Source organism: Mirounga leonina, unplaced genomic scaffold, assembly GCF_011800145.1.
Source record: "Mirounga leonina isolate KUSES-001 unplaced genomic scaffold, KU_Mleo_1.0 Mir_165, whole genome shotgun sequence".
NCBI lineage: Eukaryota > Metazoa > Chordata > Mammalia > Carnivora > Phocidae > Mirounga > Mirounga leonina.
This window is the reverse complement of record NW_023270415.1, coordinates 22168360-22195266: the sequence shown is the minus strand read 5'-3', so window position 1 is coordinate 22195266 and position 26907 is coordinate 22168360. Positions and strand designations below refer to the sequence as shown.

Here is a 26907-nt window from a genome sequence, read left to right as displayed (position 1 = left end):
AGATCAAAGCATATCACATTGGATAACTGAAATTAGGAATACAAAAGGGAAGAAATGGATAGAACTGTAAAACAAGTTGTCCATATAATTTGCTTGTGGTAGACTCAGACCCTTAGTGTCTCCTTTTTATTATAAAGAAAAAGTTGGGAATATTTATAATCCTTATTTTAGAAAGATAATTTACCTTTTTTTGATAAGTAGTGAGAAAAAAAATCCCTGATTTGATCACTTCAGGTTTAAGGATTCATTACATTTTTTTTCCCTACTGATCATTTAACATTTTTATTTTTGAACCTGCACACTAACTTGTAATATATGTTTGTGAATAATCATATATTGTACAGTGATTGTGTCTATTCTATATTGAACATACCATTTTAATACATATCATTTCAACATGTCACACACCTTTCTGGATTCATTAACCTTATTAGGTGTCCTCTTGTTCCAAAAGGGTGATACAGCCCAGGACATTTTGATGTCCCTCCCAGTGCTCCATCTACTGTTTAGTGGTAACTTTGATGGTTTCAGAAAAACGAGGCAGATTCTAGAACAAATAATTAGAGGGGAGGGGCATATTTTTTGAAACACACGATTTGTACAGATAAATTGTCACGTTATATGTTAAAATAAATGAAGAATGTCTATAAAACGCCTAGCACAGTGCCTGGCATGTAGTAGGCACTCAATAAATATTAATTTCCTTCCCTATTCCACGAGATAGTCATCATTTCTGAAGAATTTAAAAACTGTGAACTCAGCTGTCATGAAACCTGGAAAACACAAAACAAATTTCCAGATCCTCTTACAAGTGTTGGGAGGTGCTGACAAGATTGGTTTTGCCCATGGCTTTGAGAAAAAAAAAAAGTCTGAAGAGTAGACAAATCTGGGTTTTCTAGGTTATTTCGTGTCAACTGAAATCCGTTTTAAAGTGTGAAAAAGCAAAAGAGCTTATTGCTGAGATTAAGCATGTGCTTCCAAGACAATTATTTACATTTTTGGCAGAAGGGAGAAAAAGTAACTCTGTTTGCCATTTTGGAAAATCAGTTGCTTTTAAAATGGAAAATCCGGTATGTCATATTTTTCTTAGATAAAGTACCTCTATCATCCCATTCCCGTTTCCTAAAAATCTATTGTTATCATTATTTGTTTCAATAAGTGCTCCTCAAAGTTTCTATTAGAATAATAATTTTGAAAAAAAAACATCCAATAGGCAGTCATTACTACCTATGGTAAGTTTCCCACCCTACATAAATAAATGTTATTATTCATATTATTAACCAGTATTAGAGGGCCAGGAAATAGATTATATTTCCAAATTGTGTTGGTATAAAGACTATAATATTTATTAAAATAATTTTCCATGGTCCAGTGAATAGCTAGTAATTGCCTCCTTAAATTTACTGTTAAAAGCTATTCATGTTGGAGTTTGAATGGAAAACATTTCGCCAAATACTGGTAGACATTCGGTTTGGCAGATTTAATATCATTCTTAAAATAAATAGAGGATGTTTTACTTGGTTGTGTTTCAGCAGAAGGCTACTGGGAGCAGGGCCCTCATTGTAGGTCTCGTGCCAGTGGGGAAAGAGGAGGTCATGAAAGTGACCGCTCCAAACGCCAGCAAGGATCTTAGCGTCAGCCATCCACTGTTCCAACGGTTCCATAAAAAAGCCAGGAATGTAGTGCCATGGCATGAACCACAAGAAAAGAGAGTCGTTTGGAAGCAGAGGGACCAGAAGTACAGTATTTTGGAATACTCTGTTTGCCATTCCACTTTGAACAGCCCGAATCGCAAAATGCTGATTGTATTGATCAGATATTACTGATTTTACTGATGTGGAAGAAAGAATAACTAAGATTTTGCTTTTGAAGAGAGATCACTGGCCTTTAAATGCTAATTATGTTTTTGCAACTTACTATACCATTATTCTTGAGCAATAATCTGCTAAGAATGGTAGAAACAGAGGTAAGAGATGGTTGATATCGGACCAGGTAATAGCGTTCATCCTTAATTGTAAAATTATTAAAAGGTAGACACAAATAGAAGAAAAATAACTTCTGAGTACATCTTTTATTGAGAACTTCACAATTGCTCACAATCTTTGTTATTGTTACTGGAAGGGATAAAGGGAAGGAACACTTGCCTTTAATCATTTGTTTTCTGTGTTCATTTCTTATATTTTATTTGATTAATCAACTGTTTACTCATGTAGTTTTTAAAAAGTTCAAAGTCACCTTTTCAATTGTTCTAATGAATTCCTTATATCTGCCCTAGTCTTTTTTTTTAATTGCAGACATTTGTTTATTTTTGTAATCATGCCTTTATTTAAAATTGTGTTAGTTGGAAAGCACTAACAATTTGTCTCAAAATTGCAGATTTCTCTATATCCAGGCACACGTCTAGGGAACAGTTTGTTCTATAAGATAAAACCTGTTTGAAGATACAGTATATGAAAGATATTGTCTGTTTGAGGGTATTCAAACACTGTTACAGTTGCCTATTTCAAGTGTTTTCCTTTTCCAGATAAAATTATATATTTATTTTTTTGCTTTAGTGGGGAAAAGGCATATTAGAAATTTCTTTACTCCTATTCATATGTTTGTGTTGAAATTTCTTCAGGAAATATCAGAAGATAATGCTTTCTACATTACCTGTCTTTACTAATGGTAAATTTTGAGCAAATGTTTCTAATTGCTGTTGTAATGTGTATGACTTTATTTAGGGGACACCTTCATCCTTAAAATATATGGATAAGTTATGTAATTGTAAAAATTTAGAAATAAGAAGTTAATAGTATACTGCAAACTGGATCTTATTAGTAATGGCTTACATATTGGCTATTTATCAGAGAATGACTTATTTTTGGTGTAAGTTGCATGGTAATTACTGCATATTTGATAATCAGGAGGTAGTAACCAGACAAAATTTATGGATAAGCATGTGATTGTTTTTAATCCATCTAATTTTGCTTTAGGAAAGGGAAACCATTTAAAATTGGTACATATGCACATGGATATTTCTTTTAGCCAATGACTAAGCTCTTTGTTACATAATTATGAAGCATGATCTGTGTCATATTAGTGGTCATATTACCTTCATCGTGCTTTTTATAATTTTCCTCGTAATTACTGCATCATTTCTTTAATGGTATCTTGTTTGGTTATATAAATAAAAATAATTGAATTTCAATATAAAAACTAATGTAGTATGATAAATTTGATTATAATACAGGCAAGTAATTTATATATAAAAGTCAGATATCTTACATGATATTCCTGCTGTTCTGACTTCATATGGCTTGTGTCTCCTGGGTTTGCAAATAGAATCTCTCATGGATCAGAAAACTAATATTTTATCTTTTCATATCTAAAATAAGTTTTAAACTATGGGAAGCATGCGTACAATAGCTTAACACAGGGTTTCAAACAGGGTTGAACCAACCAGCACCTCAGATTTTTATTTTATGGACCTTAGAAATAAAGATGATAGCAAAAGCACTTGCTATGTGGGTGCCTGACGTCATAGATTAAATTAATGTAGCATTACAGTTTATTTCACAGCACTAGAAACCTCCATTATATGCTGTATTTTATTTTCTGCATATATGCTTTAGTATATTGAATAACTGATACTTCTGGCTTGAGAAAGTGCTGTAGGTGGTAATGTAATTCTATTTGTGCAGCATAAATGAACAGATCCAATAGCAATCAACTGATTTTTGACCTAGCTTCCCAAATATGGCAGATGACTAGCCCATGACTCCTTGCTGGTACCATACAAAATGAAATCCTAGGTGAGTTTGCAGTTTAAGTTGACTCTTAGATTTGACAAAGCATTCTTTTCTGAGGAATTTAGATTGGCATCCTTTCAGGGGGGAGAGGGGGAGAAAATCCACACTGAATTTTGTTCATTAGAAGCGTTTTGTTTTGGTTGCATGGGAATGGTGCTTTCATTTACAAATTAGCAAAGAAAAGGTAAGACTGTATCTGTTTTATTAGTTGATCATCTGGAAATGTATCATAAAATCATTTAAGAGTTTACTGTGATTTTAAAAATGTTCTTTGATACCAAAGCAAGAGCCTTAAAAAAAAAAAAAGATGTTTTATTATTAATAAAACAACTGAATATGTAGAATAGTATTATCGGTAAAGGTGAAATAGTTTGAAAGAAAGTCCAGTGGGTATAAAGATTTTACTTTAGAGTACAAGATTGGTTATGATAAGTGAGTAGTATCAAAATAAGCATTTGTATTTGAACTTTGGTATGGAGCTGACAAATTAAAATATAATAGGCACATCAGTGATGCCTTCTTTAAATATTTGAAATCAATATAATGGTTGTCATCGATCTAATAACCAAAGCCATTTATTTACCTAAAACATGATAGTAAGTAAGCATTTTAAACTAAAGCTGTAATTTAGTCCTAATGTGAATAGCTCGACTCTCTAGATAAGTGTTATGGATTATCATGCATGGATTGTGAATTTAGTTAGAATTTTTTAAGAGAACAAAGTGTAAGGAAAGAGTTCTAGATAAAATAAGTATTTTCCCAAAAATGATTTTAAGATAGTAACACTGAAATACTATCTGGTTCATATCCAAAAAAAAAAAAAAAATGTTCCTGTAAAACTAGCCATCTAGAAATCATTGCAGAATCATCATTTGGGCTTTCATTGTTAAACCGATAATAGTTTACACGTTTGCTCGTTTTCTCCCTTTACCTACTTACTATATAAATGGCCATTCTCATTTTTAAAAAATTTTTCCCAGACCTGTTAGTTGGTACACTCGGCCGGAAAAAAAAAAAAAAAAAAAAAAAATTTTATTAAAGTGTTGATTCCCCAAGTTTCAGGGCCTGAAAAAAGTTTTGGAAAAGTATAAAAGATAACGTGTAACTACTCCCAAAGCTCATAATTGGTAGCTGCTGTAGCAGGAGATGTGTGTTGACAGTGTCTCAGAGAACTTATTCTCACACAGCTGTTTATTCAGATAGCATGGGGCGCGTTCATTTACATAATAAATTTTTTTTGAGCAGCAAGGTTGAGCCAGACGGAGCAGTGCTCCCTTCAATTGTTGCATTTAAACCAATAAGGTTAGAACAAGAGAATAGCTGTGGTTTGCGTTGCAAAAACAAAAAAAGCCCCGAGGCTCCACGGGCAGACCTACAAGGCTGCGCAAACAAATCGAGGGATGAGATTCTGCTGTTTCTTTGTCTAGGGTTCTCAGATGCTATCTGCGGCTGCTGTTTGGTGGGGAAAGAGCGCGGGGCTCAAAGCGGTCGCTAAACAGAACGGTGGGAGCTGATGGCTCCGAGTTTGGGGCGAGGTAGAAACTCTGCAGTGCCACTTCCGACTTTAAGCCTTCCTGTTGCCGTCCGCTGTGGCGGTTTTCGGTCTGGGGAAAGCGTTTTCGCTCAGTCGCTCGGCAGCCCGAGCCTGCAGCAGCGGCCAGGCGGCTGTCCCCGCGGCCGGGCTTCCCCCTCCAGCGGCGCCCCGCTTCCAGCAGCGCCGGGCTCCACTGGGAGCGCCTAAAAGCCCTCACGCGTCCTTATCCAGGAGCAAAACTGCATAAGGAATGGAGCTCTGCTAAACCAGAAAATTCGAAGGAGCACATTAAACTGGTGGATGCAGCAGATGTAAGCGCTGTAAGTACAAGCTGACTGTTTGAAAAATTGTAGTGACTGACAACAGCTGTCCTGTGGGCACAGCCCGAGATAACAGGAGCGCTTTTTAGTATTGTTTTGATTTGTTTTGGAATAAAAACATTAGGGCACGGGCACGATTCTGACACTTTGTACGTAGTGCGTGATTAGCCACAGGGTTCCATCATAAAAGTATAATTCTTAACCCCCAAATGATCTGCGCGATTAGCATCATTAAGAGGTAATTACAAATTAATTGTTAACAATTACTGTTGTGATCGATATAAATGTAACACACGGCTATATTCTTGTAGGGAGATTACTTCATATCGCTCCTGAATTGCTGCACAAACCTCAAATATTACTGTGATACTGAATAAAGCGAGAAATACGTATATGTAGCTCTCCATTGCAACACAGAGAACTTTTCCTCCGCACCTTTGGTTGATATGAGAAAATGAGGAAGGAATTAAGATTTTGAAAGGACAACAGATAACAAAAATCAACTGATACCACTTTTTAAGGAAGGAAATCCTTTTGCTTCAATAAACAAATTTCCCAAACGTTATATTAAACAGGCTCATCTTCAAAAGGTGAAATAATAAACATTTGCTAAATTAATATACTTTTTCCCTTATTGACACTTCATATGACTTGAATGGACCTTGAAATTTAAAACAAGATTCTTAAACTTTTGAACGACCATTTAAAGTATTTGTCATTCAAAATCAGTATATTGCTAATGGCTCACGGGCTTATATTTCTTAGGAGGAATTTTTGAACACATTTAAGTAACTTTTGCAAGAATTCAATAAATTCAGACCTGTCATTGAATTTAGACAAGAGTTTTTATGTTGCATTTCTTACAATGACAAGGGGTACAAACAGTTTGGCAGTTAAGCCCAAAGTGTAGTTTTATAGGGTTGGGGTTGTTTTTTTTTATGTGTCTTTCGGAATAGGTTTTATTTTAGGCTTCTGTGAGTTTTTCCGCCCACCGTTTGGAGGTTTGAGGACACGCATACATGAATAGTCATGCTTTTTTTGCATTATCAAATATTTGATATTTGACTTTCTTGCTGCTTGAATTCTCCTAAGGCCCAGAGTGTTCAGTAAATGAGCAAACAGCCATGGGTTCTCAATCCTGAAAATTCTTCACGGTGACAGAGAAGCCTAATTGAGCCACTGTTCAGTTTTTGAGTGCCAAAAGGAAGTCAACTGCTATGTGAGCTTCGTAGACATGATAAATGATTTTCTCAAAAGAAAATTTTCATTTGAATGTGAAAATTCATATTAGAATACAATGGAAAGAGGAGAAACACTTGCAGGGAGAATAAAATCCCTTCTTCCATTTAATCAGATAGCAAAGGTATTTCATTCATTTTGAATGAATGCTAATTTTGAGAACAATCTTTTAAAACTATGGTGGCATCAACTGTCATTTAAATGCTTGTTTTTTTCACAGGGACTCGATTTTGTCATTTTCTTCAAACGAGGAAGTTTGAAATACAGCATGTTACATTAAAATCAGTAATAGCATTGGAGCATTCATTTTATAGAGTCTTTGATAAAGCAGGAAATAAGTGTTAGCATGTAAAAGACATCTACCTCTTCCTAGAAGTTCATTTTGATTTTAGGTTCAGGTTTTTATTACAGCATTGACACCATAGTTAGAAATATTGGTTGAGAAAAATTTTAGCAAGAATATATTCTGATTAAAAAGCAGATTTATGCCTAAGACTCATTCTGATAAAATACATTCTGATTAGAAAATTGCCATTGTCTTTCAAATTTGGGAGTACTCAGGTTGATCTGTGGTTGGGCAAAACCAGCTTGCCTGCCAACTCTATTTATTTAGATAAGTTCAGTACTTTCACTTTGAAAATTTCTTTTTAGTTTGGGGGGAAAAAAGTTTTAAATTATAGTCATTTTATAAAAATTGCTTCTAGCAAGCAAAAAAGCCTATGGAAAACCCATAATTTAGACAAGTACCTACATTTTATTTGCTCTGTGCTGCTGAGATTTAGAATCCCTTTCCATTTACAGTTTACTTTTCACAGAACATTATTAACTTTTTGGCTTCATACATGATCTTCTGTCAGATGCTTTTGATTTGTAATTTAGCAAAGTATAATAAACAGTGCAAAAGTCATGAATTTTGCTCTGCATCCTGAGCTCTGTGGTAGGGAAAATGTGATAAAATGTGTACCTTAAGTCTTGTTTGATGATCTCTCAAAGCAAGTTTGCCTTCTGGAAATAATTTCTGGGGTTGAAGAGCATGGTATTAACAGATTTAATGTGGCTATTCAATGGATTGGTGAAGTACTATGTGAGGTTTAACAAAATGAGAGAGACAAATTGAACATCAACAAAAGTTACATCTGTGAAGAATTATAAATTTAATTAGAAAAAAGGCAAACTTAAAAGACCTCATTAACTAATCAAAAGTCAAAGTTACTAGTTTAGAATTCTTGAATTTAAATTCTACGAAGTTCTTTTTTTCTCTTTGTATTTTTGCAACTCTCAGTATGCTGCTGTGGGTACTCTAGCAAAGAGTTTTAAAAAGCATTAAAGTGAAGTGACTTCATTGTAATAGAAGATGACTATTTGTAATGTTATGGGAAATATTTTTGTACTCATAGGAACATTTGAATTAAAAATACCGGATTAGAAGAAGACAAGAAACATATTAAGTTTATCAATGTGAAGCAGAAAATGTGAGTTTACTGAATGCCTAACAGCATTTTTTCTGAAAACCATGAAATATTTTTTTCTTTTTGAATAGGAATATGCCTAATTAATGATTTTTGAAACCCCTTATGCTCTTAGACCTCTAAAGCCCAGAAACTTCCAGAGATATTGTCAAGCATAAGAGAAAATCAACACCAATCAGAAATAGGTGTTCTTTTCAGATAAGTCATTATTAAGAGTATGTTTCCTTACTGGACTGTAATCTTGTACTACACATAAAAAACTAAAAGCATGTGAAGTGTAGCATTTTGTAAACTGTAACTAATTTTGCTCACATCTGTGTCTAATTGTTGTCTGCATTCGCATTCTTGAGAGTAGATTTATTTTTCCTGGACCACGATGTGGATTCAGCTGACCAGCCTAAGTGAGGATTAGTTGTTTTAAAGTTATTTTGATTAAAGAGTCATTTTTAAATACAGTAACACACAACACATGGTTTAAATAATCCTTGAGACACAAAAGAATATATCTGAAGTATACTTAATGAAATGAAGATCATGGATATGGACTTTCAAAAATTGTAGTGTATGAAAGTACAGTAGAGATTGAGTCAGGCCAGCATTAAAAAAAAGAAAAATGCTGTTGTGCAAATGCATTTTTTTAGTGAGAAAATGTGTTAGAATAATTCTTATTTTTAAGTTTGACCTAAGACCTTATTTTGAAGTTCATTTTGAAGTTTGACTTTGAAATTTAATTAATGATAGTTTAAGCCACAAATATAAGTATAATCTAGCTTTCAAAGTACACAATGAAACTAAAATTATATTTCCAAGATTATACTATCTAGCCAATGTTAAAATAGGAATGTATTTTAACGTTTAACAGAAAGTGTGTTTTACGTACTCTTTCCTATAATTGGGCCAAGAGAGTTCTTAAAACTAAGTTAGTTCTCACCTATAATTTATTCCAGGTGTATAAAAGCAGGGAGAAAAAAGGGTGGGGGGGAAGGAAATTTATCCTTGGGGTAGATTGCTGCAGTTTCTAAAGGAAAACATTTAATCTTGCGTGAGAACATTACTTTTAGCAAAAACTGCGGACGCCTGCTATCACAAAATGACATATCGGCAGGCATTAAAATTGCATTTTCACTTAATACTTAGGCGTCTCTTAATTATTTTTCGTCCTGCACATATTCTAGAAACACGTACCTAGAAATTTCACATAATCTTACACCAAGATATTCAGACTTTGACAATGCGCTGTTCTTGCCAGAAAGGTAGAATTTCTTAATTTCATGAATCATAATTAAAAATAACAGGACTCAATAGCAGATATTCGGTTGGATTACTTTAATGCCATTTGAGATGCTTCAGTTCTCATCTTTGTTCTGTAGCCCTAATTGATGTCAGTTCAGGTTGAATGAAAATGCACATCAAAGATTTGGAATTCTGAGTCATTTTAAGCATTTTTCAGAATGCTCTTTCCTGGGAGGCGTTAGTCTGAGCTTGTCAACCAGCAGCCCACCCTCACCTGAGTTTATCACCTGCTGGTCGTTTGCACTGCCTCTGGAGGAAGGGCAGGGACTAGCAAAGCCTGCACGTTAACTTAGTTGATTCATCTGGAGACAAAAGGCACCAAAATGCTGGCTAACTGGGACATTGAATTGATTATTAAGCTATCCATTCTCTCGGTTGGTTCAAAAGACAGAAAATTAAACGGAAAGCTAACGGCTTTTTCAGTTTCAGCAGGCAATAGCAACTAAGCATTCGCTGAATTTTAAATTCGCATGAATAAATGAGTACATCGCTCAATGATGTGATTTTTGGGTCTGAAAACTTGCCTTTACCATCTTTGGTCAGCCCAGCATTGCCCGAAAGTTGCCCAGAAGCCGTTTCGGTAAATGTCAAATGGCATATAGCACATATAGGGAGAAAACCATCATGATAAGGATGAGAAACTGTCAGGAGTCGAAGGGGTGGGCGGGAACTCTATTTCAGCTGGGGATAGCAGAAGATGAAAGATCTTCTGAGGATGCTGGAGGATTAATTCTTGAACTGCTGTGAAACACACTCATTTTGCTAATAGCTATTTTTTTTCCAAGCACCTTTTCCAAGCTGCCTGGGCAAGGCTGCTTTGCATGTTGATTGGGGGAGGGGTAATCCCGTTTGCAGCTGTCATAGGCCAGTGATGAATCACTATCCCGTCATTTGGCTGCCTTCCCCCCTGACAAGGGGAGGAGGAGGGTAGACCTGCAGGAGGAAACAACAGTGGAGACCTCAACTTAAAGACAATATGCCTTTCACTGCTGCAGTATCCTCCTCTTTCTCTTTTGGTTAAAAGAGAGCATTGTCGTTCTCAGCCATGTGCTCTGTATAATTAAGAGCTGACACTGAAGCAGAGTAACAACAGCTTCTAATTTCTTACCCCTGATCACAGGTGCAAACATCTCAAACCAGTTCAGATGTTGCTGTTTCCTCAAGTTGCAGGTAAGGATATTTGACATTTTTGGAGATTACCTTTCTGTGACCCATATCTATTTTTGTCTAGGATTTCTTAATTATTTCTATTAATAGCAACAGCCTCTGTTGGAAATTACTTAACAATTTGTGTGTGTGTGCGCGCACTTGTAGAAAATGTTAAGTATGTAGAAAGGGAATAGGAGCCCGGGTTTGAAAATGATTATGGGCTATAGTTTCTGGTGTTAGGTAAACTGTGAATGTGTAATGTGAATTAGGAGAGAAAAGTTGGATTGTAAGCCATTTCTAGTTTGGATTTAGATTTGGGGAAGTAAAAACTCACTTTAGAAGTTACATGGTTCCTATTAAGCTGTTTTAAAAACTATTTACAGTAAGTTTAAGTGCAACCTCTAAATTAAAATAACTAGCTTTTATTGATGGGGGGGCAGAAACAGTTTTCACTTCAGTGGCATATTAATACCCTCTCCTCTTTTTTTTTTTTTTTTTTAAGAAAAACACAAGTTTAAAATAAAGTGAATGGGCCATAGATTTTTTTAAAAAAAAATTGCAGAAGGGTATCTAGGTGTGTTTTGAGTCGCTTTAGATAAAGCCCCTCCTATTAATAGAATATTAAATATAAATGGCTAGTCCTGCAACTGTGACCATGAGGAGTGGCTTCTATACCATAATCTTCTAGAATAAGTAACTACTGAGTCTGAGAACTTCGGTGGGGGAGGACTTAACTGTTTTTATATGGTAAAAATGCAAAATTGCTGCATTGAAGTAGAATTGTTATTTCCCTGAATAAGTGACAGCTGAGGTATTCCAAGTGCTAATGCTCGCAGGGACTCACTGTATGTTGGCCTTATCCCTTTTCAATTGGGCACGCTGTATGTAATCCACAAAGCAAACAAGTGAGCCGACATCATAATGTTCTAATGCTGCATTTGTTTCAAGGGAAACAGAGGAACAATTAAGCAGTTTGCCAGAGTAAACACATGCATCAGGACTATCTCTTTCCCTGTCACTACACTATAGGCTTCAAGTGTTTTATTTGGTTTGGAGACCCATTAAATTACAATTGAGTGGTAAATTATAAGGGAGTACCTAGGGCTAATTTATTAGATGAAACAGATTCCATAGAAAAGTGATTTTTTTTCCTATTATACCTGTTTACGTATTTCTTTTACAAAAATCATGCCTCTTTTTAATATAAAAAGAAAAGCGTGACTGCATTTTTTTTCTTTGAAAATTAAAATAGATGCAACTGTCTCATTGTGATTTGATGAGCTGTGTAAGAAAAAAAAAAGATTTTCAAAGTGCCATGTGAATGAATGTTTGGTTGGATAGGTAAGGCAAACGACACCTTTGAGTACCACATGTTATGAAAGCATGACTGCAGTTAAAACTAAGATGAACTATTTGGAGTCTAAGAAAATAGATACAATGGGACTTTTGTGTGAATGTGTTTCAAAGGTGTCAAGTCGTTAGCACATTAAATAGTAGTGTTGTGAATTTGGTACATCTGTCACACCGAAGGCTTCTTGTCTTTAGGTCTATGGAAATGCAGGATCTAACCAGCCCGCATAGCCGTCTGAGTGGTAGTAGTGAACCCCCCAGTGGTCCCAAACTCGATAACTCTCATAGAAATAGTAATTCCATGACTCCCAATGGCACCGAAGGTGAGTGTCTGCCTTCTCCCTGTTTACTTTGCACCTTGTTTCTTCGTCACTATATGCTTTGTTATTGGGTGGTTATGATTTCAGTTGTCAAACCCATGAAGCTACCGTTCTAGTTCCCCTTTAGCTAATTTGACTTGTGAATCAGCATTCATCCTCAGTGAGGAGCTGCACAGGACTAAATTATTATAACACAGACTGGTTTTATTTGGCACAAATGCATATGTATGTATCTATACATATTATACGCATGTGTGCATGACATTTCTAACGTTTGAGTGTTTTTTAGCTCCTTGTTGATCACTCTCCAGAGCACAGTATCCATTTGCATGGTTTTATTCTATGAGCAATGAAAATTTGGAAATATTTCCTTTATTTTACTTTCCCTTTTGTTACTAAATATAACAAAATTTGCTTAAATGTAACATTGGACTGGATTGTTTCTAAGTAACCATAACATTGTGTGCCTGATGTTCTTGTGGCTATGACCATTAAAATACAAATAAGTAAAAAAAAAAAAACCAAAAAACAAAACTTGTTTACAAATATACAGCCTTATTAGGAGGTACATGAAATTTATTTACTTTCTTAAAGATTAAATAGTACACATTAAACGTAGTACTGTTACAATTATTTTGTATAATGATACATATGAATATGTAAATTTTATGCCGATATATATTTTAGCCCATATATTCCTAAGTCTACACATGTAAGCAAGGCTATCCTTATGTATTGTTAGCTGTTATGCATATTTATGTAGGTACTATGTATAATTTTAGAACTTCAACATATGGAGAGATATATTACGTATTGTATTTTTCTAATTTAGCCTATTGAAAAATTTCTTCACAGATATTTTTTGCTTGTTCCTTGCTAAGCCTCAGACCTTAATGCACTTAGAGCATAAGTTTCACTAGTTCAATGAATTATCCATGTTAGAATTCTATCCATAAACAAAACCCTTAACCATCATTTCCCAATCACCATGGTGATCTTTTATCACAGTTCTTAAAGATAAACAAAACTAAATGCCATATAATTGTTTGGTGCAGTATTCCAGTGTGTATTGATGAGGCCTTTTGAAACTAGTAATGTTATGAAATTTCTGATAATAGAAAAAAATATAAAGTTGTTTCTGATATTAGACATTTTAATTTTTATACCGACAGTGATTATTTTTAATGTGTAAATAGTCTGTATTTTACTCTTTGAGTAAATTCATTACCAGTGTTTGTGAAAAATGGTCACTGTCAAAAGTAGAAACTTCGCTGATCTAGCCAAAAAAAAAAAAATCTCTGGATAAGGTGGCTTCTCATCTGAAACTCTTTCCATTTTGATAGGTGATCAAAAAGAAATTGGAATGATTTTTAAGAAAGCAATTCTGGTATTTAAGTAGATTTTTATAGAGCCAATAAAAAAAATCAAGCAGTCCTTTATTCTCTCTTTTGGCATTTGGCTTCAGGTGGCAGCATGGCTGCCGCCCTGTGCACATGGGGCGTGTACAGCTCCCTAGGCTGGTGGGCCCCACGCCGGTGTCCTCATGCAGGTAGCTGCTGACAGGAGGGTCAGAGGGGGCCATGGGTGCAAACCTTAAATAGTTATTCTCCTCACTGAGAAGTCCAAAGAAGACAATCATTTAGAGGAACTTAAGAATAAAGACCAGGTTAAATCATTTTTGCACTAAGCATACATTTTGCATGGAACCATAATACGTATGGGTAGGAGCAATTATGAAATAATGATAGTTAATTTACGTATGAAGAAATGAAATGGGGGTAAGGCCTTTTCGTTTTGTCATCATTTACTGGCACATCGTCTCCTACAAAATAAGAACCACATAATGTTGAAACAGACTATGTGTTAGGGAGTGCCCCCTAGGAAGGCTTTGTGAGAATGATATGTGGCTTGTTTTTTAAAGGCATGTGGAGTGGTTAGATTATTTCTAACAGTTCACATTTAATGACTTGGTATCAGGTCCATATTCAAGAATATGTATCTTATACAATTTTTGCATAACTAAAATTGTTCAAAATACAATATTTTAGATAATTGTGGGATCTGCTGAGCCAGTCAATCTGGTAAATAGTTAGAAATTACTACTTATCAAAAAAAATTATCTTAGGTCTTGGAAATGAATTTTTCAGACCTATTTCAGACAAATGCAGTTACTCCTCTCACTTTGTTTGTAGGCATCATTCCTGGATGTACTTCACAAGGGTTATGGTAATTAGAGGGAAGTTAGAAGATATCAGTATAAATTATCTGAAGAATAAAGGGAATTTTGGTCAATCTGCTGGGGATACCCAGTTTTATTTTAGTATATAGTTTGGAAATATGGATCCAAATTTCCTTCATGATCCATGTTACATGCCTGTTTAGATGCAAACTCTATCAGCAAGTTCTGGGTTATTATTAAGTTTGTGAATCAATTCATCATGCTGCTTATGTGTTCCGTAATGCATCTGTTTCATTGCCCTCCGTCACCGCTAGAGGAGGGAAGCTTAAAATGAGTGAACTAGTGTCTGGCAAGCTTCTCTGGGATATAATCGTGACAGATTTTCCTTGTACTTCTTTGAAAATCTTATTGATTTCAAAACCAGCACTGTTCACCAATGAATTAGAAGAATGCAAAACAAGAAACTCATTTAAATTTAAGGGCATGTTTGAAATAGTCATCATCTCTCCTACCTCCATAACAAGTATCTCTAGCTATATGTGCCATGATTTAGACCTAGGTGACTCCACTTCAGCTTCGTTGAAATGAGCTTCCTTAATGAGGTCAACAAAACTTCCATTTAGTTTACACAGTTGTTGGCTTTGCCCGTGTTTATATAGGTTGTCTTCTCTCTCTCTCTCTCTCTCAGTAATTTTTACTTCCTGCCACCACTTGTCCCTATAATGAGGCTAAGAAAACATGAAAATCTCCTGTATCAAAAACCATAACTTCATCTGAAGAACAAACAAGAAGGGAATGGAATGGAGAGGCAAAGAATATTAAGTTTCTTCTTAAGTCTGCTGCCAAATTATCATCATAAGACTCAATGTTTGTAGGTTCTGTCCTCACAGGCTAGTGCCTATTTTCATGGTTCATCTAAGGGATAAAGACAGAAAGACACTGATCTACAGCCTCCAATCCTGTGCTTTTTTATTTCCTAGATGAAACGTTCTTCAGTTAGAATAGTTGTTTGCATGTTTCATATTTCAAGTTTCAACTATTTGCATTTTATGTTCTATTCCAACCTCTCTGAATCGTTATTGTAGTTAACTGTTGGTTTCACACACTTTATAAATCCTTGAGATAGAAAGCACAGATAGGTAAAAATACAAAACAGTAGCAAGAATGAATGTTTGAGTTGCTCTGAAAAAAGCACTGTTAGAAGTGTTATGTTTCCAAACGAATTAACAAATATTTTGGCTACTATTAAACACTTAAGGCTTGATTTGGAGGAGACTAATGGATAGTTATGAAAACACCCAATTGTGGCTTTCTTTTAACCGTTTTGCCTATTTTGAGAGGAGGCAGTCTTCCAAGATAGGATGGAATAGAAATTTCTTATTAGAGAGATTGTAAAACCATCATTTTTAAGACCTACACTGGTTGGTGGTGATGCTCCCCTAGATCCATATTAACGTGCTGAATCTGAAAGGATTTCTAATGTGTAGATTTATGTTCAAGCCTCTATTTGGTCGAGGCTGTGTGTTGATGTCTGTGCTGGGTAAGTGGGGGAAATAGTTGGGAAACCTTCCTTCGGAAGGACTCAGGGCCATAGCAGTAAAAGGATTTTTATTTACGTACCTAATTAAGGCCTTGTTTGAAAAGCAGTGATTCTTACCATCTTTGTTTTTCCTGGTTGTCTTATGTCTATGGGAACCTAAGATTGGTTAGTTCATATATTGCTCGTTTGAGTGTTTATTTTTGGTTGTCTGGGGATGAAGAGTGGGGAAGGGCGAAAAAGAGGTGTGAGCAAGTGGAACTAAGAGCTCTAATTGAGTTTTTCTCTATTGTAAATTTAACTCCAAACTCAAAAAGAAGCTTAACCTTGTCTTAAAGCAGATGAATTTGCCTTTAAGTGACATAAAACCAGATGCAGTTGGAATCCTCACTACAAATAGAGTTTCAGGAATTCTGATGTTAATTCAAACAGTAATTTTGAATTGGTATATCAGATTTCCAAGATGATAAGAGATACAATCTTGAATTAGGTGGCTAAATTTTCTGCGTTTTAAAATTTAATTTTATATTGCATATTTTAGGAGGATAGGTTAATTCAATTTTACAAATTTATATTATCAGAAGCTATTTTAAAGTTTTATCATTTCTACAAAGCTTAGAACACTAACAAATTATCTGAATTTGTTTTTCTCACTGTAATGTGAATTTAGTAAAATACAGTTATATCCAACTAGAGTATTTTTAAGAAATCTTATTTACAAGAAATATGTAAACTGGAATGAATGTGTATAAAATTATGGTTTGAGGCTGCATTTTAAAGGCTACATTTGCATATTTGTGGTCAAATATTCTGTTGTCAATAGAAACATGGTAATCTAATTTTATTATTGTTTACATTCTGCACATGATTTACTTTCTGGAAGGTTAGAGGACATTGAGAGTAAAAGGATTTCTAACTGACATTTTTAAAGTCTGCCTGTAGCCCCATAATTGGTCTCTTATAAATTGTTCTTAAGCAAAAGCCATGAAAGAATGAACAAAATATTTTTGGGATTTGATATTTGCCTATATTGTGTCTGTGAATAGTTTCTACATGCCTATTACTAATTAATAATAATAATGGCTAATGTTTATAAATAACTTATTGTTAGTCATTATGCTGACCGTTCTCCATGATTTGTTTCATTAATCTTCAGAAAATTCCTGACCTACCAGCATAATGGTTAAGAGGCTGGGTCTGCATCCCAGCTCCACTCTTTTTTTTTTTTAAGATTTTATTTATTTATTTGAGAGAGAGAGAATGAGACAGAGAGAGCACATGAGAGGGGGGAGGGTCAGAGGGAGAAGCAGACTCCTTGCAGAGCAGGGAGCCCGATGCGGGACTCGATCCAGGGACTCCAGGATCATGACCTGAGCCGAAGGCAGTCGCTTAACCAACTGAGCCACCCAGGTGCCCCCAGCTCCACTCTTTACCAGCAGTGTTCGCTTCCGTTAGGCTCAGTCTCCTCATCTTTAAAATGAGGATAATAGCAGAACTTATCTCAGGCTTGCTGTAAGGATGTTAAGTAAAACCTGGAGCACACTTGGAACTTAACTAAGTGCTCTGTATTTATTAACTCCTATACCAACTCTAGATAATAGACACCTCTACAGTCTATTGCTGTTTTTACACACAAGAAAACTGAGTCTTAGAAACTTCAGTGTCAAGTTGAAAGGCACAGACTTTGTAATTGGTACCACTAATATCTGACCTAGTATTTGAGTCAAGTTCTATCTGAGTCCAGAGCCTGAGTTTTTAAATCACTGTACTAGGGATGCCTGGGTGGCTCAGTCGTTAAGTGTCTGCCTTCGGCTCAGGTTATTGTCCCAGGGTCCTGGGATGGAGCCCCGCATCGGGCTCCCTGCTCGGCGGGAAGCCTGCTTCTCCCTCTCCCACTCCCCCGCTTGTGTTCCTTCTCTCGCTGTGTCTCTCTCTGTCAAATAAATAAATAGAATCTTAAAAAAAAAAAAAAGGAAAAGACTGTAGCCAGTACATAATTTGGCTCAGCTGGGAATAATATTTACATCCATAGTAACAATGAATAATATGGATTACTCTGAATATATTTTGAGGGTAGACAGAGGGAATGAAAAGAAATGGCAATATATACATGTTCTATAGAAATTTGAGGATAGCTATGGGGTGCCTGGGTGGCTCAGTCATTAAGCGTCTGCCTTCGGCTCAGGTCATGATCCCAGGGTCCTGGGATCGAGCCCCGTATCGGGCTCTCTGCTCGGCGGGAAGCCTGCTTCTCCCTCTCCCACTCCCTCTGCTTGTGTTCCCTCTCTCACTGTGTCTCTGTCAAATAAATAAATAAAATCTTTAAAAAAAATAAAATAAAATCACTGTATTAGTCTTTGGAGAGAATATGTGATTCCCACCACCTGCCAGTGTCTTTTCTGATACCTTCCTACTGAACACTGGTGCCTTCACTGCCCCATGGATGCCTTCGTAACTGGAGAACCCCATTCCCTAGCAAGCAGCAGAGCTGTGAAAGGACGGATGGCAGAGGCTTTGACGACGAAATGACTTCATTATGAGGACACATCCCCAGGGCAGTTATACTCTGGTCTTTAAGTTCTTGTGTGTGTGAGTGTATGAGATTTCATCCTGGTGTCACGCGTGCACAGCATATTACATCAATAGGTTGAGTTTTAAGGGATTGTCTCTTACTAGTTTTCAAAGCTTTAGACTTAATTATAATTCCATCAGCCGTCTCTCTCTGTTAGGCTTCCCTGGGATCAAATGGAGATGGGAGGTCCTCTCTGCTTTTCATTATAATCGTCATTATTCTATACACATTTGGATTGGAGCAGTATTACTGTGAAATTTAAAAAGTAGTTATAGTTTTGCTACTGCTCAGGGTAACAATTTTCTATCTCAGAAAATATGTTTAAGTGGGTGATAAATTTGGCCACATTTCTCTTGACTTAGAGAACCAGGTTGTGTTAACCAAGCAAAACTCAGAGAAGCAGCTTAAGTGGCATTTGTTGGAGGCTCCATAGAAACAGCAGTTTCCAAAGCCAGGATTTGGGAGCATGCGTGTTATGTTCTAGGTGCAGCGAGTTGCTGTGCAGGCAGTGTGAGCGGAGGGAAATGAACAGGGAGTGTAGGAGGTGAAGTGCGAGGATAAAGGTGTGGCATGTGTAGGGCCTTGCAGCTTGGCAGATATGCTATAATTTATTACAAATAGCTTTCATAGTAAGAATAGGAACTCCAGTGCTCATTGCCTGAAAGTAGGCTCAGAGTTTCTAGAAAGCCAGGCTTCTTGATAAACTAATGACTCTCTGTAAACGGTATTTGCCTAACTCCCAAGACCTAATAGTTCGGAGAATCACGTTTCTATGCCCTCTCTTCCCTAGCTGGGCCAGAAGTTTGGTATGATCAGAAATCTCTATCTCCCTTAGAACATCCTGTCTTCTGGGAAAAATTTCTAGTTCTCTCCGGGGAGATGTGTAAAACTTTAGTGAGTGCTAGTATTTGGCTAATTCTTCATCCTTCACTCGTGGATTCCTTGCCTTAAGTAATTCCTGATTTGTTATGATGGCCACGGATGCCCAGGAGTGAGCTGTAGATAGATAAAGTGGTATGTCTCTGTGTGGCCACTTTGCGGACTTGGAGTAAAGCCCGAGAGTGACTCATTTTCCGTTTTTGGCTGCAAATATACAATATAATAGGAAAAAAATATGTAATTACAAATTTTCCATTTTTACTTTGGGTAGACGAAAAAGTTATCTGACACATTGCTGTCTTCAGTGACTGCTAAATAATCAAGGATTTATGCTAAGGATTTATGTTAAGTTGTAGGACCCTTTTTATAAGTAAAACCTTGTTATGTTTTCGGTAATTTGTTGGTTTGGCTGATATATATATATATATATATTTTTTTTTAGTTTCACTTTATGCTACAATATCTCATTATATTGAAAAAGGTAGATGAACTCTACCAAACATATCCCAAGGTGATATGTTTATGTACTCCCTTTAAGGCAAATTGGAAACAGTTCTTTTACATGAAATGAATCAAAATCTAAAATGCTTACCTATTTTATCATTACATCTGTTACTGTTCAGGGGAATTGTGAGTGGAAAGAATACTTTTTAACAAAATAAGGAATATGAAATGAATTGACTAAGTTCTTACTGTTTATCGAGCACATCATTATGCCTTCTGCATACCTTATTTTATGTACCTCATTTTAAAGAGTTTAAACAGCATAGTAACTGTTTTGGAGAAGAGATTCAAAGACATGTGAAACTGATTTTAAAGCCCACATTTACACTCTAAAACATGGACTACCCGATAGCCAAATAACTCGGTTCTTTTTTTTTTTTTTTAAAGATTTTGTTTATTTATTTGACAGAGAGACAGCAAGAGAGGGAACACAAGCAGGGGGAGTGGGAGAGGAAGAAGCAGGCTTCCCGCAGAGCAGGGAGCCCCGATGTGGGGCTCGATCCCAGGACACTGGGATCATGACCTGAGTCGAAGGCAGACGCTTAACGACTGAGCCACCCAGGCGCCCCAAACTCGGTTCTTATTGACATAATTTATCTGCCTTAAGAAATTTTTATGTTACCCTGTCTAAGCATATGATTCAGTGAAGGAAGTACAAGATCTATTTATATGTGTGTTTTGCTTAGTAGAGTCTCTAGGTTCCTTAAAGGCAAGGATAGACCTGTTCACTACTGTGTCCTCAGCATCTAGCAGAAGTCTTGGCAGTGATTAAGCAGTCAACAAATATGTGTCAAATGAATGCCCCATATGACTAAGCAAATAATTCAGGCGAGTGATTACAAGAGAAGAGAACCATTCATTTTATTTAAAGGCACTAACAGATTCAATGAGTATCTAACATCTGTTTTTCAAATTTTGAAAGTGATGATTTCACAGACGAATTTATATAATAGTTATATAGGCTGTCCATCCAGAGAACATCCACAGTCAATGTTGTTGCTGATTTTGAATTTGATCTATAGTAACTGACTTGCATTTGACCTGTACTAATTAATTTACTGATAGAAGCCACTCCTATTGGACTTAATAGCATTTAGCAATAATGAAGCAACTTCCACATAGTCCCAAGAAATGACTGAATTATAAAAAGATCAGGCAGTTAGTTGGGTTTAGTATCCTTACAGGATGGTAAGGAGTCATGATTGGAGATGAACATTCTAAAAGATGAAAAATTTCAAGAATAAAGATATATATGTACTATAGTGAAAAAGTCTATATATATGAATGTATAAAATTATATATCACACTGCGTATTCACTATTGCATCATTCGTTCATTCAAGAAATATTTGATTTGTGTCTAGAAATTTACCAGATATCATACTTGCCAAGGAGACGTTTACAGTCTACTGTGATTTGCAGACCTATAATCAGATGACCACTATACTTTATAACAAGGGTTATATTATGCAGAGAGGTGGGAACCTAATTATGACTGGGGTGATCGAGGATGGTTTCTGCACACAGGTAATACTTAAAGGGAGTCTTGAAAAAGAAGTAGAAAAACACTGGGTGCCAACCCAGGAAGGAAGAAAGGGCATGGATTGTAGAGCTGTGGCAAAGACATCCCTCATCTAGGGAGTATTGTGTGTGTGTGTGCGTGTGTGTGTGTGTGTGTGTGATGTTTGGAGAGGGACATGTGCACAGTGCATATGCAATGGGGCTATGACAGTGGCCCAAAGCAGGTGATGAAGGGCCTTATGTATGAGGTTCAGGAGTTTGGATTCAATCCTGTGGGAGCTGAACATTGGGAGGCTCACAAACAGGAGAGTGATATGACTGAGTCTGTGTTTCAAAATCTACCCCAGTAGTACTTTGCAACTGTATTCAAGGGATGGTAGGTGGGGAGAAAAGACTCTAGGTGAAAAGCTATGTGAGGACATTTTTGTCTGAGATCATGTACTTACTTACACGTTGTTATTTCAGTACAAATTTACATCCAATGCTTGCCTTAAAGAAAGTGGAGAAGGCATAATATTAAAAATAAAGAAAAGCATGGGATGCCTGGGTGGCTCAGTTGGTTAAACGGCTGCCTTCGGCTCAGGTCATGATCCCAGGGTCCTCGGATCGAGCCCCACATCAAGCCCCATATCGGGCTCCCTCTCAGCGGGAAGCCTGCTTCTCCCTCTCCCACTCCCCCTGCTTGTGTTCCCTCTCTCGCTGTCTCTCTCTCTGTCAAATAAATAAATAAAATCTTAAAAAAAAAATAGAGAAAAGCAGTATTGCATGATGGGGAGAACATGGATTTTGCAGTCAGACTAACCCTGGCTTAAAAAATTGCAGGTTAGCTATTTACTAACAATGTAACTAACGTGTGGGTTTTGAAAGGCAGCAGAGCAGGGACTTGAGGGGGCTCTGCCACACAGCAGTTTAGCTAGTGTGATGCTGAGTAATTACTTAACTGCTCTCTGGCTCTGCTCCCTGGCCTATAAAATGAAGAAAATAATAGTACATACCTGTAGGATTGCAAGGATGGTTACATGAATTGGTAAAGCACTTAGAACACAATGTGACTCCTAGGAAGTGCTTAATAGTCATTGATTATTATTATTATTATTACCATGATCATCATCATCTATGATCTCTGAACCTTGCTTTCTCCATTAGAAAATGGAGATTGCAGTTTTATCATGGTATTATGGCAATGTCTATTTAAAATACTGAGCATTGTGGTGCCTGGGTGATGCAGTCAGTTGAGCGTCTGACTCTTGGTTTTGGCTCAGGTCATGATCTCCGAGTCCTGGGATGGAGCCCTGCGTTGGGCTCCACGCTCAGCAGGGAGTCTGTTTGAGGATTCTCTCTTCCTCTCTCTCTGTCCCTCCCACTCGTGCTCTTTCTCTCTCTCAAATAAGTAAGTCTTAAAAAAAAAAAAAAAGTTAAAATACTAAGCACAGTCACTAGCATCTACTACATGCTCAAAAAATAGCAGCTATTATTAAATAATTAGAAATGTTATATTTAAAAAACCTGCTGGGACTGGCTACTGTGTCTCCACGGGAGAAGGAGGATATTTTCTCCTCCTCTGAGGTCCTTCACATTGTGTAATGACTGCTACACATTCTCTGAGTACCTGGGCTACTCAGTAAGTACTTGCTCAGTTAATATATAGTAAGGGTAGGATTTATGTCTGGGAACTCCTGCAAATTGGTAAAGAATGGGAAAATATGGGGGAAAAGCATGATCTGAGATGTAAATTTGGTAGGTTGATTACATTTTAGGCAAGTACACCATTTTCCCAGATTGATATGATTGAGGTTCTGAGTCTGAGCCAGCTCATCTGCTTCTAATCTTCATACACTAGTTTATTTTACCATCCGCTAATTTGCAACATACACTGATACATTTTTATTCAGTGCCCTGGTATTCTGGGACTTTTCCTATGGCTGTTCGGTTTGCTGATTGTTCAGATTTCCATCGGAGCAATGATTAAGGATGATAAAGCCCTAGTTAGGAAATGTTTGACTTTTTACCTTTTAAAGGCTTCATGAAAGATGGTAATAAAAAAAAAATTTAAAACTAGCTATATGACCTTAGGCTACTTTTTAAACACCTTTAAGCTGCAGTTTCCTCATCTTCGAAATGTGACAATTATAATAAATATTTCATAAATTTGCCATGAGGAACAAAGGAACTATTGTTTGTAAAGTCCTTAACACAATTCTTAGCATATAGTACGTGCTCAATAATCATAAACTTCCATTTAAAGTATTCCTTTTCCATTCTAAAATTCTACTTAAATATCGCCTATGTCATAAATTGAGAATATTACTACCTTAATTCTTAATATTAGAGCAATCTTTTCATACCATTGTGCCATGCTTCCATTATTATAACAAGCTAAAAATAGTTAGATCCCTCTTTGGAATCTAAATGTAGGTATCTGTTAAAAGTCATTAAATGGCACATTTAAGGTTTGCATACTTAGTTATATATACATCTTAATTAACAGAAAGAACCAGAAACAAACATGAACTCTAGTTAATGATGTGAATGGTGAAGTATTGAAGGAATATATATTGTTTATGCAGCTTATTTTGAAATGCATGAAAAATAAGATGGTTTTATAAGAAATAGGGAAAAGTAAATATTTTAATGTTAATTGTGAGATTTAGGTGGTTGGTTTATGGCTCTTCCCTGTATACTTTTTTTTTTTTTTTTTTTTTTTAAGATTTTACTTACTTGAGGGCGCCTGGGTGGCTCAGATGGTTAAGCGTCTGCCTTCGGCTCAGGTCATGATCCCAGGGTCCTGGGATCGAGTCCCACATCGGGCTCCCTGCTCCTTGGGAGCCTGCTTCTCCCTCTGCCTCGCTCTCTCTCTCTCTCTCTGTCTCTCATGAATAAATAAATAAAATCTTTAAAAAAAAAAAAGATTTTACTTACTTGAGAACGTGAATGAATGAGAGAGCATGAGCAGGGGGATGAGCAGAGGGAGAGGGAGAAGCATACTCCCTGCCTGGCAGGGAGCAGGACCTGGGGCTGGATCCCAGGACTCGATCCTGGGACCCCGGGACCATGACCCGAACCAAAGGCAGATGCTTAACCGACTGAGCCACCCAGGTGCCCCTTAACTTTTCTATATGTATGAAAGATGTTATAATAAAATATTGGTGAAAAAAGTGAACCTACAATACTTAACGTGTCCTAGGAAGGAAACATTCGTTTTTTTGTTTTGTTTTTGTACAAAGAACTATTCCAGAATCTAGCAGAAATACAAAGAAGTATGTGACACCGCTGCTGGCTTAAGACTTAACTCACAGTCTGGTTGGGGGAGACCAGACTTTTTGAAAATTGAGCCCAAACTCAAAGGTCCTACTACGTCAGTTGAATTATGAAGGTGGAATTTTCCACATGTGGCTTAGCGATCCCCAGGAGTTGTAGAGCTAGTATTGAGGTCAGCAAATGCTTTTGTGCAAAAAGCTTTGTTTGCAGGAGGAGGAAATTAGCAGGCCACATATATGTTTAACTCTTTGTCACATGGGGACATTCTGTTACCTTCATTAAAACACACATTTTCATGTCTGAAATATCACAGTAAGTTTTTGTCATTATGTACTTTCTCAATCAGCAGATTAGAAGCAGTCTGTCATTTGTGTTCTGAAATATTTCGGTGTTAGAAAGAGGGCTTCATGTCTGATTCAACAGTCTTACACAATTCACAGACCTGTACCTCTGAAACAAATAATACATTATATGTTAAAAAAAAAAAAAAGAAGAAGAAGATAGCAGGAGGGAAAGAATGAAGGGGGGGACATCGGAAGGGGAGACGAACCATGAGAGACTATGGACTCTGAGAAACAAACTGAGCGTTCTAGAGGGGAGGCGGGCGGGAGGATGGGTTAGCCGGGTGATGGGTATTAAAGAGGGCACGTTCTGCATGGAGCACTGGGTGTTATACACAAACAATGAATCATGGAACACTACATCAAAAACTAATGATGTAATGTATGGTGATTAACATAACATAATAAAATTTAAAAAAAAAAAAAGAGGGCTTCATTCTCAAGAAGGTTAGAAGCCACTGATCCAAACAAAAGTGCTCTCAGAGTTTGGAAAAAGAGCTCTTCAGCTTGTTGAGGTCTGGCCAGGCTTCAAGAAGGAGATGGAATCTGAGCTGAGTGTTGGGAAATGGGTAGAATTTGAATAGGTTGAGAAGAGATGGAATGCATTCTAAATGAGGGACCAATCTGAACAAAGGTAGGATAGTTTGGGAGACTGTGAGGAGACTAGTTTAGCTGAAGAAGGAATTGATAGGAGATAAGGTTGGAAGGATCAGCTGGAGCCAAACTGTGGAGGACTCCGAACATTAGACTGAGGAATTTGGACTTCATCCTGAAGCCAGCAGAGAAGCCATGGAATATTCTGAGCAAGGGCTTGATATGGTGAAAGTGTTTTAGGTATTAATCTGGCAGCAATTGCAAGGAGAGACTGGAAGGGGGAGAGATGGACACATACGGAGGCTCGTGTAGTCTGCCCAGATTTTATGTGTCCAGGATCTGAGCTAGTGTGGCAAGAATGAGAGTCACAGGAAAGGAAAGTGAAGTCTCAAGAGACCTTTCAAAGGAGCCATCGTCATCTACCATGGGGCATTTCTTTTACCAAAGAGAGTCAACTGGTTGAGACCTCTCCAGAAGCCATTGCATGGTGCTGCCCCAATATGGTACACACGCTACGCTTCTGTGACTAACAAGTTCTGAAATTGACTAACTGTTCTTGTGGGCCCTGTATACATTTGGGTTCTAAGTTTAGTCTATATGTGTTGCTTTGTTTTTCATAAGGTTATGAAAGGTGTGATATTTTGAAAAACTGATATTTTTCTACCCTCTTTTAGGCAAAAGAGGATGGATGGCTCTAACTTGAAAATTTTGGAGGGATAATAATCCTCCTTCAGGGCCAATATACACATATAAAGGAATGCCTCATTTCCCAAATGGGAACTACCCAAAGAAACACATTTGCGTCATGGATATGTACATTTTTAGATAAAGAAGAAATGGTTAAGTGGCTACTTACCATATTTATTAATTGAATTCTATGTCTTTAAAAAGTGTCACATAAAATATATAAATTTAGGACTATTGCTGTTTTCCACTTTCATATTTCACGTAATCATTTTATTCATTCTTTTCACATAGGCCTTTGGTATCCCTTGATGCCACTTTGTCAGTCGTTTGACACAGTTTTCAAAAACCTACATTTCCACTTCTACCTCATG

The 26907-nt window shown here is 36.7% G+C and overlaps 1 protein-coding gene across 11 annotated transcripts in view; it reads left to right on the top strand.

The window, feature by feature from the left end:
• Positions 1-3775: 3775 nt before the first annotated feature.
• EYA1 (EYA transcriptional coactivator and phosphatase 1) overlaps positions 3776-26907 on the top strand; it is a 170983-nt gene continuing 147851 nt past the window's right edge. For 4 of the 11 annotated variants that reach the window (XM_035011331.1, XM_035011328.1, XM_035011334.1 and 1 more), the window contains exons 1-4: positions 8255-8356; positions 8469-8568; positions 10767-10816; positions 12341-12468. In XM_035011331.1, coding sequence (XP_034867222.1) covers positions 12345-12468 — 124 coding nt within the window. In that variant the 5' untranslated portion in view covers positions 8255-8356; positions 8469-8568; positions 10767-10816; positions 12341-12344. Of the gene's footprint in view, positions 3795-5135; positions 5646-8254; positions 8357-8468; positions 8569-10766; positions 10817-12340; positions 12469-26907 lie in introns of those variants that run through there. The other 7 variants (XM_035011337.1, XM_035011336.1, XM_035011325.1 and 4 more) reach the window with 6 other exon arrangements.